At 39.7% G+C, this 14,996-nt stretch overlaps 1 protein-coding gene across 2 annotated transcripts in view; it reads left to right on the top strand.

The window, feature by feature from the left end:
• The window catches only part of Pcf11 (Pcf11 cleavage and polyadenylation factor subunit), a 118,024-nt gene extending 105,971 nt beyond the window's left edge, over positions 1-12,053 (top strand). For both annotated transcript variants that reach the window (XM_067772299.1, XM_067772298.1), the window contains exons 10-13: positions 1,043-3,606; positions 3,670-3,790; positions 4,294-4,710; positions 7,677-12,053. In XM_067772299.1, coding sequence (XP_067628400.1) covers positions 1,043-3,606; positions 3,670-3,790; positions 4,294-4,710; positions 7,677-8,488 — 3,914 coding nt within the window. In that variant the 3' untranslated portion in view covers positions 8,489-12,053. The remainder of the gene's footprint in view (positions 1-1,042; positions 3,607-3,669; positions 3,791-4,293; positions 4,711-7,676) is intronic.
• The last annotated feature ends 2,943 nt before the right edge of the window (positions 12,054-14,996 follow it).

Genomic DNA, 14,996 nt, shown 5'->3' with positions numbered 1-14,996 from the left:
TGTATCTGATCGGCACATGGACATATTTTATGTATTACTGGGTTTCTTCGTCTTTTATTACCTGTCGACCGAAGATACGATTGCAAAAATAATGTGAAATCAATCGTAAATACTGTAGCGAATTTTGGGAAACTCCGCTTATTTTCCACCTTATGCAAACGTTCGAAACGCTAAATTGTCGAATAAATAACTCCAATATTCAGTAATGCAAAATGGTCTTTATTACATTACTTTGGGAGTAGCGCAATTATACTTCACTTCGCAACTGATAGCGTGTTTAAATCAAACTGATTACTGACTACTCAGCTTGCTCTGCTTTTATACTCTCTGTTGCCTTGTCCGCATATTTCTCCAAATTTCTATACGCTTCTTCTAGAATCTGCTACTTGGTTACCAGCTATATGCGTGTGTATTTGTAGTTTATAGCCTCTCGCATAGCCATATGCGTGTGTATATGTGAGTACTACTTCGGCTGATGATTACATGTGTTTATGAGTATCTCTCCTTGTATGTATGTGTGTAGATGATGATTGATTTGTTTACGTACATACGAGTGGCTGCTTAGTATCGGATTAGGGATGCTAGTATCACTTAGTGATGTGAATATTCCTCACAATACGTATACGTCTGACTATAATTTCTTGCTGTACGCGTTAGCTGCATGTCTATATTTAGGTAAAAGGCAATGTATACTCGAGTATTCAAACACACCTTACCGTGTGCTGCCAGTGTAGAGTAAAACCAAACCCATTCTAGCGCTTAAACATTTGACTCTGTTCAGCATTCTCCATAATTTAGACCATTTGAACGCTCCAAGGCAGGCCTACTTTTTACCCTGCTGTCACCGGCGGGTCCTGATATCAATAATTTTTGGGCCGGAGCAATGCCGCACACCTCATAATTAAACCTTCAAAAAATTCTTCAGAGTAATATTCCAAGGCTTAGTCTTCGCCTTTCTGCGTTGGTTGTTCCTGGTTCTCCTTTTTAATCACTGTCTACGTATTTATATTGAAATATCACTTTAATGCCTAACAATTTGCAGAAAAATCGAATAAAGACATGACACAACGTCTAAAGTTATCGGATGCACAGTTGAACGATGACTCGCAGGATGCGAATGATGAAAAAATACGTACGATTGTAGCGCAGGCACAAGAGTTACTCGAAAACAAATCAATAAATCAAGATCAATACAAGAACCTCATGCAAAAAGTGATGTCCATAAATGAGACAAGCAAATTGAAGGAAGCGAAGAAGCGTGAATCTTTGGGTAGTAGTGCTGGTAGCAGTGGCAGTGTAACGCATTCGAAGAGAAAGAACTTGGAGGATAATGAGGAAATAGACGAACAAGAGCTACGTGGGGCTGCAGTACGGGAGGCGGTGCTTAAGAAGCGTATACCGAAATTGATGAGACATTCATCTAAAGACTCTAAATCAGCAGCGGACAGTACTACTACTAGATCGCCAATTTATGATGAACGTAGTAATGATAATACGGATATGATGCCTAATGTCTCGTCAACAACAACACGCGCCAAGCCACAAAGAGAAAAACGTCAAAAGCCATCGAAATGGGGTGATAAAGTAATTGTAGATGGAGCTACGGCTGTCGCAGCTATTGCAAATGCAGCACAACCCAAACCATGGCAAATGGGTGCCGGAAATATGTTGCGCCCACACCATAGTGTAGGAGGTGTTGGTGGTTTTCATGGTGCCCCGCCGCCTCCATTAATGCCCGCTATGCCACCACAATTACCTTGGCAAATACAAATGCCACCAGTAATGCCACCAGGTGCTCCATTTGTAAATCCAGCTCAAATGATACGTAGCAGCGTACCGCCACCACCTCCTGCACCACCAGTAATGCCAATTATACCACTTGCGCCCAGCTTACCGAAACCCTGCAATTCCATAGATAATCCACAAGCCGATTTAGTGCGTACCATAACCATTGATGGCTTATCAAAGGAAATACGAATTTATGATCAAGTAGCAATTGTATTCATGGAATTAGATCAACCACGCGAAATTGGTTTTCAAGCAGGGCAACGTTCAATCATTATAGATGATGAAGCGCCAATTCTACTAAAATTCAACGATGATTATAAAGCATTTAGCATTAATGGACAACTGCATCGCTTACGCTTTGGTTTTCCATCGCGCGAACTATACATTGATGAGCACTGGTATGAGATTTATTTTGGTGGCCCGCCCGTATCAATTCCTATACAAAATAGAATGCATATACTTAAGGCTGAAGGTCCTCCGCCACAAGTTAATATTGGTGCTTTGCGACGCGATTTGGTCGTTGGTAAAATCAATATGATTGTGGATGCGCATATTGTAATACCGTTATTTTTGGATGCAAAACCGCAAAGCTTTAAATTGGGCAATCAAAATCATACTGTACAATTCGCTGATAATTTATTAACAGTATTGTTGGATGGCGAACCTGCCAAGGTTGAATATGGTGGCTTACCAAAAAGCTATGTTCTCGGCGGTGTTAGTTATTTCATCCGTTTTGGTGCACTGCCGCAAGGCTTAAAGGCAGGACAAATTATAATTAAAAATATGGTTTATGTGAAAGCGGAACCGCCTGCAGTGGAGCCGATTGTACCAGCAGTTTTACCAACAAAAAAAGAGGAACCATTAAAGAATGTACTGCCGAGTGATATTAAAAAGGATGAAGTGGTAGATGATAAAACAATTGAAGATAACGCTACAGCTGATGTAAAAGTTGAAGAAAAATCGGATGCCAATCCCACTGATGTAAAATTAGAAATCGTAATTAAAACACCTGAAGGCAACAGTGGTGAGCAAGTTGCGGGTGAACCGCAAGTGGTCGGTACAGCGATTAGCGGTGATTCAGCTATACCAATATTCTCTGCAACTGCATTAAATAAAATTAATATTGATGAGCTATTCCAGAAGTTAGTGTCATCTGGTATATTAGGTGGTGGTGGGAGTGGTAATGGTGGCAGCGGTGCCACCGGCGCTGGTGCTAACACCGTTGCGGTGTCTAGCAATAAGGATGCTGGCATATTACCATCAGCTCTCGCCATTGAAGAGGAGCCACCACAACCAATTGCGGTACGTCCAATTGATTTAGCCAAACCGGAAACGGTTAAAACTCGTCAAACTGCCATCGTATATACACTTTTTTCGGGTATGCAATGCAGTAGTTGTGGTGTACGCTTTCCACCCGAGCAGACTATCAAATATAGCCAACATTTAGATTGGCATTTTCGTCAAAATCGGCGCGAACGAGATTTATCGCGTAAAGCACATTCACGTAAATGGTATTATGATTTAGCTGATTGGGTGCAATATGAGGAGATCGAAGATTTGGAAGAACGTGAAAAGAATTTCTTTGAAACTCAACAAACAGATATTGATGCATGTGATGACACCTCAAATCAAAAATGGCTAAATTCCCCTGCGTCACTTAGTTGTCCGGCTTTGCCGGATGATGTTGATCGTGCCTGTGATATGTGTCACGAGAAATTTGACCAATTCTACAATGAAGAAACTGAGGATTGGCATTTGCGTAATGCAACCAGGGTTGAGGACAAAATATATCATCCATTATGCTATGAAGATTACAAGGTAATTATTATTTTTTTGCTTGAAGCTTGTCGCATTAAAATATATATTTTTTTTTAATTTCAGGCCTCACTTCTATCCAAAGAGCAGGAAAAAGATGAAAAGGAAAAGGTTGAAGCACCTGAAGATGAAACAAATACTGATGACGTTGTTATAATTAAGATCGAGGGAGATGAGCACAGTAATGGTAAGTTCATATATATGGACGATCTGCTGATTAGGCAATAAGAAGGTATCCAGTAATAGAAATATACGGAACATCTATTTTCGTGGTTGAACCAAACCTATTTCCGACAATTGACGGCGAACCCAATTTTTTTAAAAGCGCATGTTCTATACATGTGGCTTCAGTTCGCCGATAGCTTACGGACAGATGTCCAGCAAAGAATATAATACAAGAGCCCAGCTAATTTTCAAAGTCATATCCTTCCAATTTTGCAGATTAGGTGTGCGAATGGCTTCGCTGATTCTCACAATGGCCCACCGATGCACGTTTTTCTGCTTTTTGGTAGTACTTATAGTGTCTGTGTGACGCCAATGCTTTATATACATCCACCCCTTAGATACTTTCACCCACCCACTCACTGGCACATGTATGATTAATAATCAACAGATACTGGCCCCAAATTTTCTACTTTCATACTTATAAGTCCACATGTGTAAATATTTTTCTTGTAAATTTAATTGAAGGAAACCCAATGGAAACCTCTACAATTATAATGGAAGATGATGACGATGATGTTATCGTTTTGCCCAATGAGGAACCTTCCGTGACCGAAATTGAAGATGATGATGAATCGGAAGTTGTGCCACAAAATGTGGAAAAAGAAACTATTGATATCGATAAAGAAGATAATGAAGAAAAAGCAACAGATGCAGATGCCGCTGGATCTGATGTTGAAATACAGGAGCCTAACATTCCATTTACGGATTTGGATGGGTACGAAGAGAAGGAACAGCCTGGTACTGACGAAACAACACAAATGTCATTTAAAAATATTAAAATCAAAGAAGAACCTAAGGACGATGATGATGAAGATGATGGTTTTGAAGATGTAGGCACTGTATTAGTACCGGCTGATGAAGAAATATCTATACAGAGTAGTGGTAAGTACAAAAAAATAAAAATAAAAAACTATTCGCTTTTCTACCACATATTAGCTATTTTTTACATGTATATAAATAAGCACTTAAACTTTATATCGACTGCTAACGGCTTGGTTTCCTCGAAAAACGGTACCGCTTTATTACGACCGCTAAAGAACGCTCGCTATACTCACCGTCATTAGCGGCACCGCTGGAAGCCGATTTCAATGATGATATTTCTACTTTTTTACTTACTCTGAAGAGAGAAGACTTAAGGCTCACGATAGGCATACAGACTGGACACTGCCTTCTGGCGTCACATGCTTATAAGTTAGGCCTCGTCAGTAACAGCAAGTGTAGGAAGTGTGAGCTGCAGGAAGAAATGGTTGAGCACGTTCTGCGTTCGTGTTCTGTGCTCGCCAGGTCTAGGCTCCAGCTTTAGGGGCGGCAGAATTGCCAGATCTCGAGGCAGCAATCAAGCTGGGTCCTAGAAAACTGCTAGTATTTGCCAAGAGGACGGAGTTATTCTATAACATATGTCCTGGCACCTGATTGGGGTTCTTCCGTTTGATCGTCAAACAAACTCTGGTAACACTATGGATACATTCAGTCTATGTGAGGGTTTTATTGACCGGCCAGTTCAACCTAACCTACTTTTTTACTTCTTTTTCCTTGGGTTTATGTTTTTATTTTTTAATAGATTTTCAAAAATAAATTTGAAGTCAGAATTTTTGTTAATTTTTCAGATATTTGACAAACATATTTACCGCTTTCAGTAAAGCGGTGAGAAAAAACTTTGATGAACGAGTTTCTACCGTCATGACGGCCGTAATATTTAGTGCACTGCCGCTACATTACGTTACGGTGAACTTTACCGTTTTCTTAGTTTCCACATAATTTCTTTTACGTTACAATGTTTTTGACTATGACATCTACCGCTATGTAACGGCCGCTATATAGTGGCACCGCTTTCGGGGAAGCCAAGCCCCTTAAGTGTGTAAATTTATCTACACTTACGAAATTCTTGCGCAGAAAATTATATTCAGTTGCAATAGAAAAAAGTCTCTATTTTATCTCTACATTCTTCTCCACTTCTATTACCGAAAATGGTGTGAGTATACTATTCATCGCAACCAATTCAGCTATAAGTTATACACAATGACCAACAGAGGTGCGTGTCTTCGCTATTCAGAACAACCCGTTTTGTTGCGAGTTTTATTTACCCCTGCCGCACGTCTTCAATAATTGCCCATATATGGGTCTCCTATACATTATCTAAAAGGCCAATTAATGGTGACTTATAACCATAAAACCATAACCAGATCAAATAGCTGATCAAACCTACCTTATGGAAATCAATGTAATCGATTAATGGTGCCATACCATAACGCTAACGCCATAACCATACCATAGCCAACCAATTGGTTTTTGGTTTCTCGCCATATCCATAACCTAAAAATATTTGAGTTGGTGAATTTAATAACTTTTTGTAGATTTTATTCATTGTTTTAGATACGTTATGACTAAGAGACTTATTTTTTGTGTAATATGTTTGTAATTTTTTGCGTTTTCTTCATTTTTATGAAATTTTGACAATTTTTAAGTTAAGGCACCATTAATCGATCACATTGGAGATGGATATGGGTATGGTTACGACTATGGCGTTAGGGTTAAGGAAGTTTAATTTGGCCTTAAGACCCGGTTTTCCAGTGCGTTTGACAGTCAAAGTTGACTAGAGTTTAACCTTGCCACTTTGTTCGATAAGAAAGTTTTACTGCGCAGTTTAAGCGGCCGAAGTGGCAAGGTTAAATTAGTCAACTTTAACTTTAGTTTAAACTCACACTGAAAAACATGTAAAAAGAAACACGGCTATTGAGTCTTATCCGCAAAACATCGATGTATAGAAACCATCCTCGCTGATGATAAAATGACTCAAGTTTCATCTTCACTTTAGCGTGTTTCTGGAAAAAGTACCCGCGCAAGGGTTGTAAAAACATTTTGTTCAACTTTAATGAAGTAAGCGGGAATTGCCCTCTTTGCTTTTAAATGTATGAAAACATTTATTTGAAGACATTTTTATTTAATAATTTGGGAAAAATTTATCCAACATGACATCAGTGCGGACAAGGCGACAGCTGTTTCGATTATGCCTTGTAAATATCTTCTTCCCTCCCAGGAGAGGGATTTGAACCCACGCTCCTACGATGGTTGAACTGTTACAAACACATTCAGCCACGTCATGCCTATTCTAAAAAAACCAGGCAACGACTTTACGGGGTATTTCGTTCTTTTGTCAAATTTTTACCTTCTGTTGTTGTTGTTTAGCGATAAGGTTATTCCCCGAAGACTTTGGGGAGTGTTATCGATGTGATGGTCCTTTGCCGGATACAGATCAGGTACGCTCCGGTAACACAGCATGATTAAGGTGCTAGCCCGACCATCTCGGGGACGATTTATATGGCCACATTAAACCTTCAGGCCATCCCTCCCTCCCCACCTCAAGTTCCATGAGGAGCTTAGGGTTGCCAGAGCTTCGCAACGCAAACCTTTTACCCTGCATAGAATAACGGTGTGGCAGTGTAACACTGTTAAATCAGCTGATTGTGACAATTTATTTTCGCAACTTCACAAATAGAGGCAATAATTATAATTGCTAAACAATTATGAAAGCGCATTTGTGAAAATCAGCGGGCTAGCAATTTATGTTCTTTTCACGCACTATACAAGTAGACAATTTTCTGGGGTAGGAGTAACCCTATGCCACAATTTTTTTCAGAAAAGAAAAATTGTGCCCACAGTCTACAGTATTGACTTTTTTTTGAGATTTTTAAATCATAGATAATTATCGAACATAAAAAAATCGATATTTTTGCCCATGGCGTAATTGCGGTTGGAACTCGATATTTATCGAACTACGCTTAAATTAATAAAGCAATGTATAAAAACATAAGAAATATAACTAGCACCAAATGTTTCTTTCCTTGCAGAAGAGACACAAACTCAAACGATAACATCATCAACGTCGCGTATGTCGCCAACTACTGAGCGGCCACCTTCTTCACAATCGATTGTACAAGTCGATAGTACAGAATTTGCAGAGAATTCAGCTACGAATACAGCAACGGCTACAACGTCCATTGATTTGAATGCATCCATAGATGGCAATACAGTCACCGAAGATGAACATAATCTATCGACTGTAGGCCCTGCACCTGCGATACCATTGGCTAGTTTAGTTAACAAAATTAAAATAAATATTGCTAAGAGTAGTAGTAGTAGTAATAATAATAATAATAACAACAATAATAACAGTAATACAATGGGTAATAGTAGTCCAAGCAGATTAGGCGACAGTAATGACAATACAAACGGTGATACAACAACAACGCCATTATATAGCAATATTTCGGCCATAAGTGTTGTGTCCACAATACCAGTATTGTGTGGTGGGGGCACTACTGCGGTGCGTACCACTACCGTTGTAAATGAGGAATCAAATGTAAGTACGATATCAGTTATTGGAAGCTATGGCAATTCATCCACAACGCCACGCTATTTCCCTCCATCCACGTCTTCGTCACACAATACACTAGCATCGACGATGTCGTCTACTGCAAAACGTCAACGACCACCGACAACGACAACGCCACCACTGCCGCCGTCTCAACCGGCGCCAAAACCGCAAGAAGAGGAAACAATGACATATGAATTAAAACCAGCGTTAAAGAATGCTAAACTTACTAAAACGAAAAAGCTGCAGTGCGGCGTCGAAACATCTGGACTTTGTTCGATTATGTAATCGAAATTGGAATATTTAATATGCGGTTAGTAGGTGGCAGACGTACGTAAAACAATAATAAAGAAAATTGATATAAAGGAAAAGAAATGAATATTAATTATGAATATATGTATGTATTTATAGGTGTATATAAGCAAATATACTTATACATACATATCTGGGTATGCACTTCATGCATACCTCATACATTTGATCATGCATGTATATACATACGTATATGGGGTATTCCTGTCAATTCGACCACATCTTTCTGTGAAATCTTTGCCAATTTTGCTATTCCTAATCGAAGTTATCATATATATAAAAAAAAAATATTTATAAATTGCCAAACGTTTGTTAAAATCAAAGAATCTATAATTTGAGATCACAAGTTTATGGGAGAAAGAATCGAATGCGAATACCAGGTCCCGAATCGTAACATACGATCACGGATCGACAAATATACGAAAGCAAATTACGTGATACGTCAAACTCATAAACGAAATGGGATTATAACATACGATAGCAAACGGAGCGTAATTTATTTTCAATTCACAATAAATACTACGATCCACATTAGGTTGGATTGTATTTTTAGCTCACAATAGATTTTGAACTGTAAAATTGGTTGCCAAAACATAAAAAAAAGTAAATAACTGCGATGGATCAAATTTTATTGTTTTGTTTGAGCTCCAGTAATAGCGAAGGCGATGAAAACATATTCCAAAGGCGGTTAACAGAGTGCAGTAATCCTTTGGACTTATAGACCAAGGCGCAAGCATATAATTTATGTATTATACCTTTGTAGAAAAAAATTATTGCAGTTTCTTAAAGAGATTGCGCTTATCTTAAGAAGCTTTTAGTTACTTTCTGGAGAAGTTAAATTTGAAGCAAGCCGATACTAAAGCGGGTGTCTTGCCATGATTCCGGCAATATTTCCTCTTGGCTTGGATTAAGCTTGGATGATTTCAACCTTTCTTTATAATAACAGTTTTAAATTTGTTATTACATTTTATTTATTCATCAATTTTAACAATTTTCTTACATTTTAAATGAAATTTGTGTGTATACGATCGCCAGTTTGTGTTCGAAGGAAAGTGGAACGTAACGTGTACGCTCAGTCACTCGCCGCGTATGTTGCGATCCAAAATTACAATCGAAGTAGTACTTTCACGTATGTTAATCCGAAAATCATATTTTTACGTGACGAGTTATCGATCACGGATGTTACGATTTGGCCCCAGCATAAGTTTCGTATTGACGTTTATATATATATATGAATTTCTGATATTTTTTCAGTCTTACTGCTTCAAACGTTAATACCAAGGTCAAAAACTTTATAAATTATTATAATTTTTTTCTAGATAATATTTCTCTATATCTATGGAGACTCAAAACATGAAAATCAACTTTCGTATTTTCTAATACCCAAAATCGGTATTAATGTTAAGGGGCATCGCAAAGTGGTTAAAATTCATATGTTATTTATTGAGTTTCATAGTGTGTAAACTGAAGTGTAACCCCTGAGCAACACGCTTTAGCCGTTTCCAATCGGGACCAAAATATGTGTGGCTTCTCGTTTAAAGGGTGGGACTGTAAAAAATCAAAAATTTGATTTATAACGATCGTCCTAGCATATATGTACATATATATAAAACGCTGGTAGTAAAAAGGATGTTTATATTGGGAGATTATAGAAAAAAAACTAGCCTTCGTTTTAAACATATGTTAAAAGTGTATACAAGAAAAAGTTCACTACAAAAGAGACAACTTAGACTGTAACTCATTACTTACGGATATGGTTATAATTTTCTTATATATATTTTTGTTATAGACATCGTTTACTGCCGGCCGTACATATGTATTTCGTACTTTGGTTGATGAATCAGCCGGACTTTGAATGCAATATTTATTTTTCATTGTGCAAGCAAAAACCATGTGAAATACCGCTGTCCAATTTCTTGCGTTTTTTTCTGATTTATTGGCGATAAAGACATTCCCCGAAGGTTTTGGGGCAGTGTTATCGATGTATGTAGATGTTCCTCTTCCGGATTTGTGTTGTTGTATTAACGATAACGACACTCCCGTAGGTTTTGGGTACGTTACGGTAACAAAGCACCATTAAGGTACTAGCTCGGCCATCTCGGGAACGGTTAACATGACCACATTAAACCTTCTAGGTCATCTACCCCCCCCGAGTTAGGGGGTTAGAATATACCCGCGGTAGGTATGCCTGTCGTAAGAGGCGACTAAAATACCGGATTCAAGGGGTTTGTGTAGCGCAGCCCTTTCAGGTTGCCAGCGCAATACATACCTTCTCCAGACCCAATTGTCAACTTCACCTATCCGTGGCGAATCCTGTTTCATTAACAGCCGAGGCTCTTGCAACCCCGAACTCCTCACGGATGTAGGGGGCGATATGGCCTTGAAGGTCGCATGTGGTCATAACAAATCGTTCCTGAGATGGTCGGGCTTGGTACCGGAGCGTACCAGATCTGCATCCGGCAAAGGACCATCAACTCGATAGCACTCCCCAGGGCCTTGGGGTCGCCAGAGCCTCGCCGGCTTAATATGTGTATGAAACAATCATATTTGTAACAGGATTCCCCTCGTGTAGGTGAGGTTTTAATTGGGTTGCGGAAGCTATAAAGATTTGTATTGCGCTTATCAACCCCTTGAATCACTGCTTTGTCGTCGGGTATTGATCCGAAACGTTGCGCAAACCATAAACTTCTAGGTCTTGGGTTTTAAGTCAAATTGCTGATCCTAAGTATGCTACTTTCACGGTGACGAATGTTTCGACTTTGAAAGACTTTCTTTCTGCTAGAGTAATCTTATGGTGTTACTTTCAGCATAGCACAGTATCAAAAAAATTCTGTTCATTGAGTTGTGTCTGAACTGATTATTCAAACCAAAATGTATTTATTTTCACACTCTCTAAGTGCTTTAATTAAGTAACTGATGCTTTCTGGGACCGTTATATCGTTCACGCTAAATGGCACATAAACTGCCAGCCAGTGCAAACCTTGAAAAATAGCGGTTTGCTCGAAATTTCGATTATTTTTCATTGATTTTTAACGCAAAAAACTGTAGCGCTCGAAACTTATGTAGCACATTGTCGATGGAAAATATTTAAAATCAAAGAGTATAACAAAGGAAAGTGGTGTGATTAACATAGAATGCCCCATACACAGCATTTGACAAAAGAGCTACAAAGCATTAAAATTAAATATTGGGATTTTTAGTTAAATTTTTTTTTTTTTCATTTTAGCTTAGTTTGGTTTTGAATTACTTAACTATTTTAACATAGTAATTGATGATTGTTGTGTAGAGTAATTTTTTTTTGTTTGCTAAGCTTTCATATATGTGTGCGTGTGAATGAGGAGGGGACGTGTCATGGACGTGGACATGCCATTTTTGCGTTTATTCAAATTTTAAGTGATAAATAAACGCTTTTGGATTAAAACATAACTAATTGGCCCAAAATTGGCCCCACATTTAAAACACATACATACATGTATATATATATATCTACTTTATACAAACAATAAACAGAAAAATAAAGAACATTTTGTTATTAATTACATTTTGAAGTATATATTATTTGTAATCTTTTGTTTCTTCTTGAATACATAAAATATCAATAAACGGAATTGCCGAAACATGGCCAAAAATTTAAATACTGGGTTGTCTATTTCTAATGAGAACAATCAAAGTAGTTTGTACTAAGTATGCAGTTTGGTACAGTATTCCTGAGCCGACAGCTACGCGATGAAAATTTATTCACAAAAACCAGGAATCTATTATATTGTAACGAATTTTGGAAAATCCTGGTTATTATACACCGTCTGCTAACTTTCGAATCGCTGAACTGCCGAATAAAGAACTACAATATTCAGTATTGCAAAATGGTCTTTATTAGACTACTTTGGGAGTAGTACTTCACTTCACAACTAATAACGTGTTTAATTCAAACTGATTCGTTGTTCCTCACCTTGCGTTGCTTTTACACTCTGTTTTCTCGTTCACACATTTCTCCTAAGGTCTAGTCATTTCCCGAAAATGTGTTCGAGAATAGTTGTATCTCATGCTTGGTTACCAGCTACATACGCAGGCGCGGTCGGGGCGCCGGCGTACGCCGGTGTTCTTACTTTAAAAAGCTTTGTTTGTATGTATTTAAGGAAATAAACGTTTTGGCCATTTCGGAAAGATCCGGGGTTATGCCTCAAAATCTCGCAGATTGTTCAAAAATTTTCAGGAGTAGCTCCTTGCGGAGGGATTGTCCCTCATGCACTTACTCCAGAGTGGCTTCGAACCTAACCCCTAACGGGAGTCCAAGGAAACTTGCTGTTTAAACAGGGGTGGACCATAATGAAAGGGGTGTTAGAGGCGTTGGTTCCACATTACAATTAAAGAGATGGTTTGTGTCATGTGGAGACACATTGCAAGCGGGGCATACAGTTTGTACATCGGGGTTGATTCTGGATAGGTAAGAGTTTAACCTGTTACAGTATCCAGAACGAAGTTGAGCTAGAGTGACTCGCGTTTCCCTGGGGAGTATGCGTTCCTCTTCCGCAAGTTTTGGGTACTGTTCTTTGAGTACTGGATTCACCGGGCAATTCCTGGCATAAAGGTCCGACGCCTGTTTGTGGAGTTCAACAGGGACCTGCTTATGTTTCTTTGCTTCATACGGCTGAGTTCTCAGGTGCCGTATTTCCTCATAATTCTTACGGAGATTACTCCTTAAGCCCCTAGCCGGTGTTGGTTCATCAATCAGATGTCTGTTGGGATGCTCAGGTTTCTGGGTATTCAACAGGAACTGTTTGGTTAGCATCTCATTTCTCTCCCTGATGGGGAGTATTCTCGCCTCATTATGTAGATGATGTTCTGGGGACATAAGAAGACAGCCCGTAGCGGTTCTGAGAGCAATATTTTGGCAGGCCTGTAGCTTCTTCCAGTGGGTAATTTTTAGGCTTGGCGACCATATAGAGGACGCGTAGCATGCAATCGGCTGGCCAATTGCTTTGTATGTGGTAATGAGCGTTTCTTTGTCTTTTCCCCAAGTACTGCCAGCAAGGGATTTAAGGATTTTATTACGGCTCTGGATTTTCGGTACAATTGCGGCTGCATGCTCACCAAAATGTAGATCCTGATCAAACGTCACACCCAAGATTTTGGGGTGTAGGACAGTCGGTAGCGTAGTGCCATCGACGTGGATGTTCAAAATGGTCAACATTTGGGACGTCCATGTTGTAAATAAGGTCGCGGAGGATTTAGTCGGTGATAATGCCAGGTTTCGGCAATGCCAGGCAAAGCTCATCGATCTGTGGGCCTGGGCCAGTGGCCATTATTGTGCAGTCATCGGCGTAGGAAATGATAGTAACTCCTGGTGGCGATGGTAGCTTAGATATGTAGAAATTAAACGTCAAAAGTGGGGATAGGACACCACCCTGTGGCACCCCTTGTTTAATTTTTCTTGGTTTTGATGTTTCATTTCTAAATTGCACCGATGCCTGCCGACCACCCAGAGAAGGCCATGGTTGACCGTATCGAAATCTTTTGATAGGTTCAGCGCAACGAGTACTGTTCTATGGCGGGGTTTTGATTTAAACAGCAATTTATCTGGGTGCTGATGGCATTTAGCGCGGTGGTGGTGCTAACCCCATTTAATTTGTTGCGTAGTGCGATCGACGTGGCTGTTCAAAATGGACGTCCGTGTTGTAAATAAGGTCGCAGAGGATTTAGTCGGTGATAATGCCAGGTTTCGCGAGGCGAAAAAACGAGATCAGGGAGGTAGCCGTTTAATCTGTTGCAGAGCTCATCGATCTGTGGGCCTGGGCTTGTGGCCATTATTGTGCAGTCATCGGCGTAGGAAACGATAGTAACTCCTTTTGGTGGCGAAGGTAGCTTAGATATGTAGAAATTAAACAAAAGTGGGGATAGGACACCACACTGTGGCACCCCTTATTAATTCTTCTTGGCTTTGATGTTTTATGTGCGTGTCTGTTGGCCCTCCGTCTATCTTTGTCGACCATAGAATGCATTATATATTGTCGGCAGAAAGCGCTCGCGCATTTTTTCGCATCCGACAACACTTTATCGCCAACGGCGATGGAAACTTCGTCATTGTGCCTAGACGGATTCGATAGGGTCTTTACGGTGGACCAAAGTTTACCTACACCGGCAGAGAGGTTACAACCGCTTAGGTGCTACTCCCACTTCGCCCGCTTGTGTTCATCCACAAGCAATCTGATGCGTTGGTTTATATCCCTTATTTGGGGGTCGCCGGGATCGAGCTGTCTTATAAGGTCACATTCTTTTGCTAAATTTGCGGCCTCCGCCGGAAAGTGGGGCCGAATTTCGGGAATTCTACCGACGGTAATGAAACGAGCGGAGGCGGATTCAATAACCTTGCGGAAAGCACGCTCCCCTTGGCGGGTATCAGTCGGAATAGGGAGGGCAGCAAAGCGGTTGTCCGTAAAGGATTTGTATTCGTCCCACTTTCCTTTTTTAAAGTTTATGAAAGTGC

This window comes from Eurosta solidaginis, chromosome 3, assembly GCF_040869045.1.
Source record: "Eurosta solidaginis isolate ZX-2024a chromosome 3, ASM4086904v1, whole genome shotgun sequence".
In the NCBI taxonomy this organism is placed as follows: Eukaryota; Metazoa; Arthropoda; class Insecta; order Diptera; family Tephritidae; genus Eurosta; species Eurosta solidaginis.
Note: the sequence above shows the minus strand (reverse complement) of the source record. Positions and strands in the feature narration are given on the sequence as shown.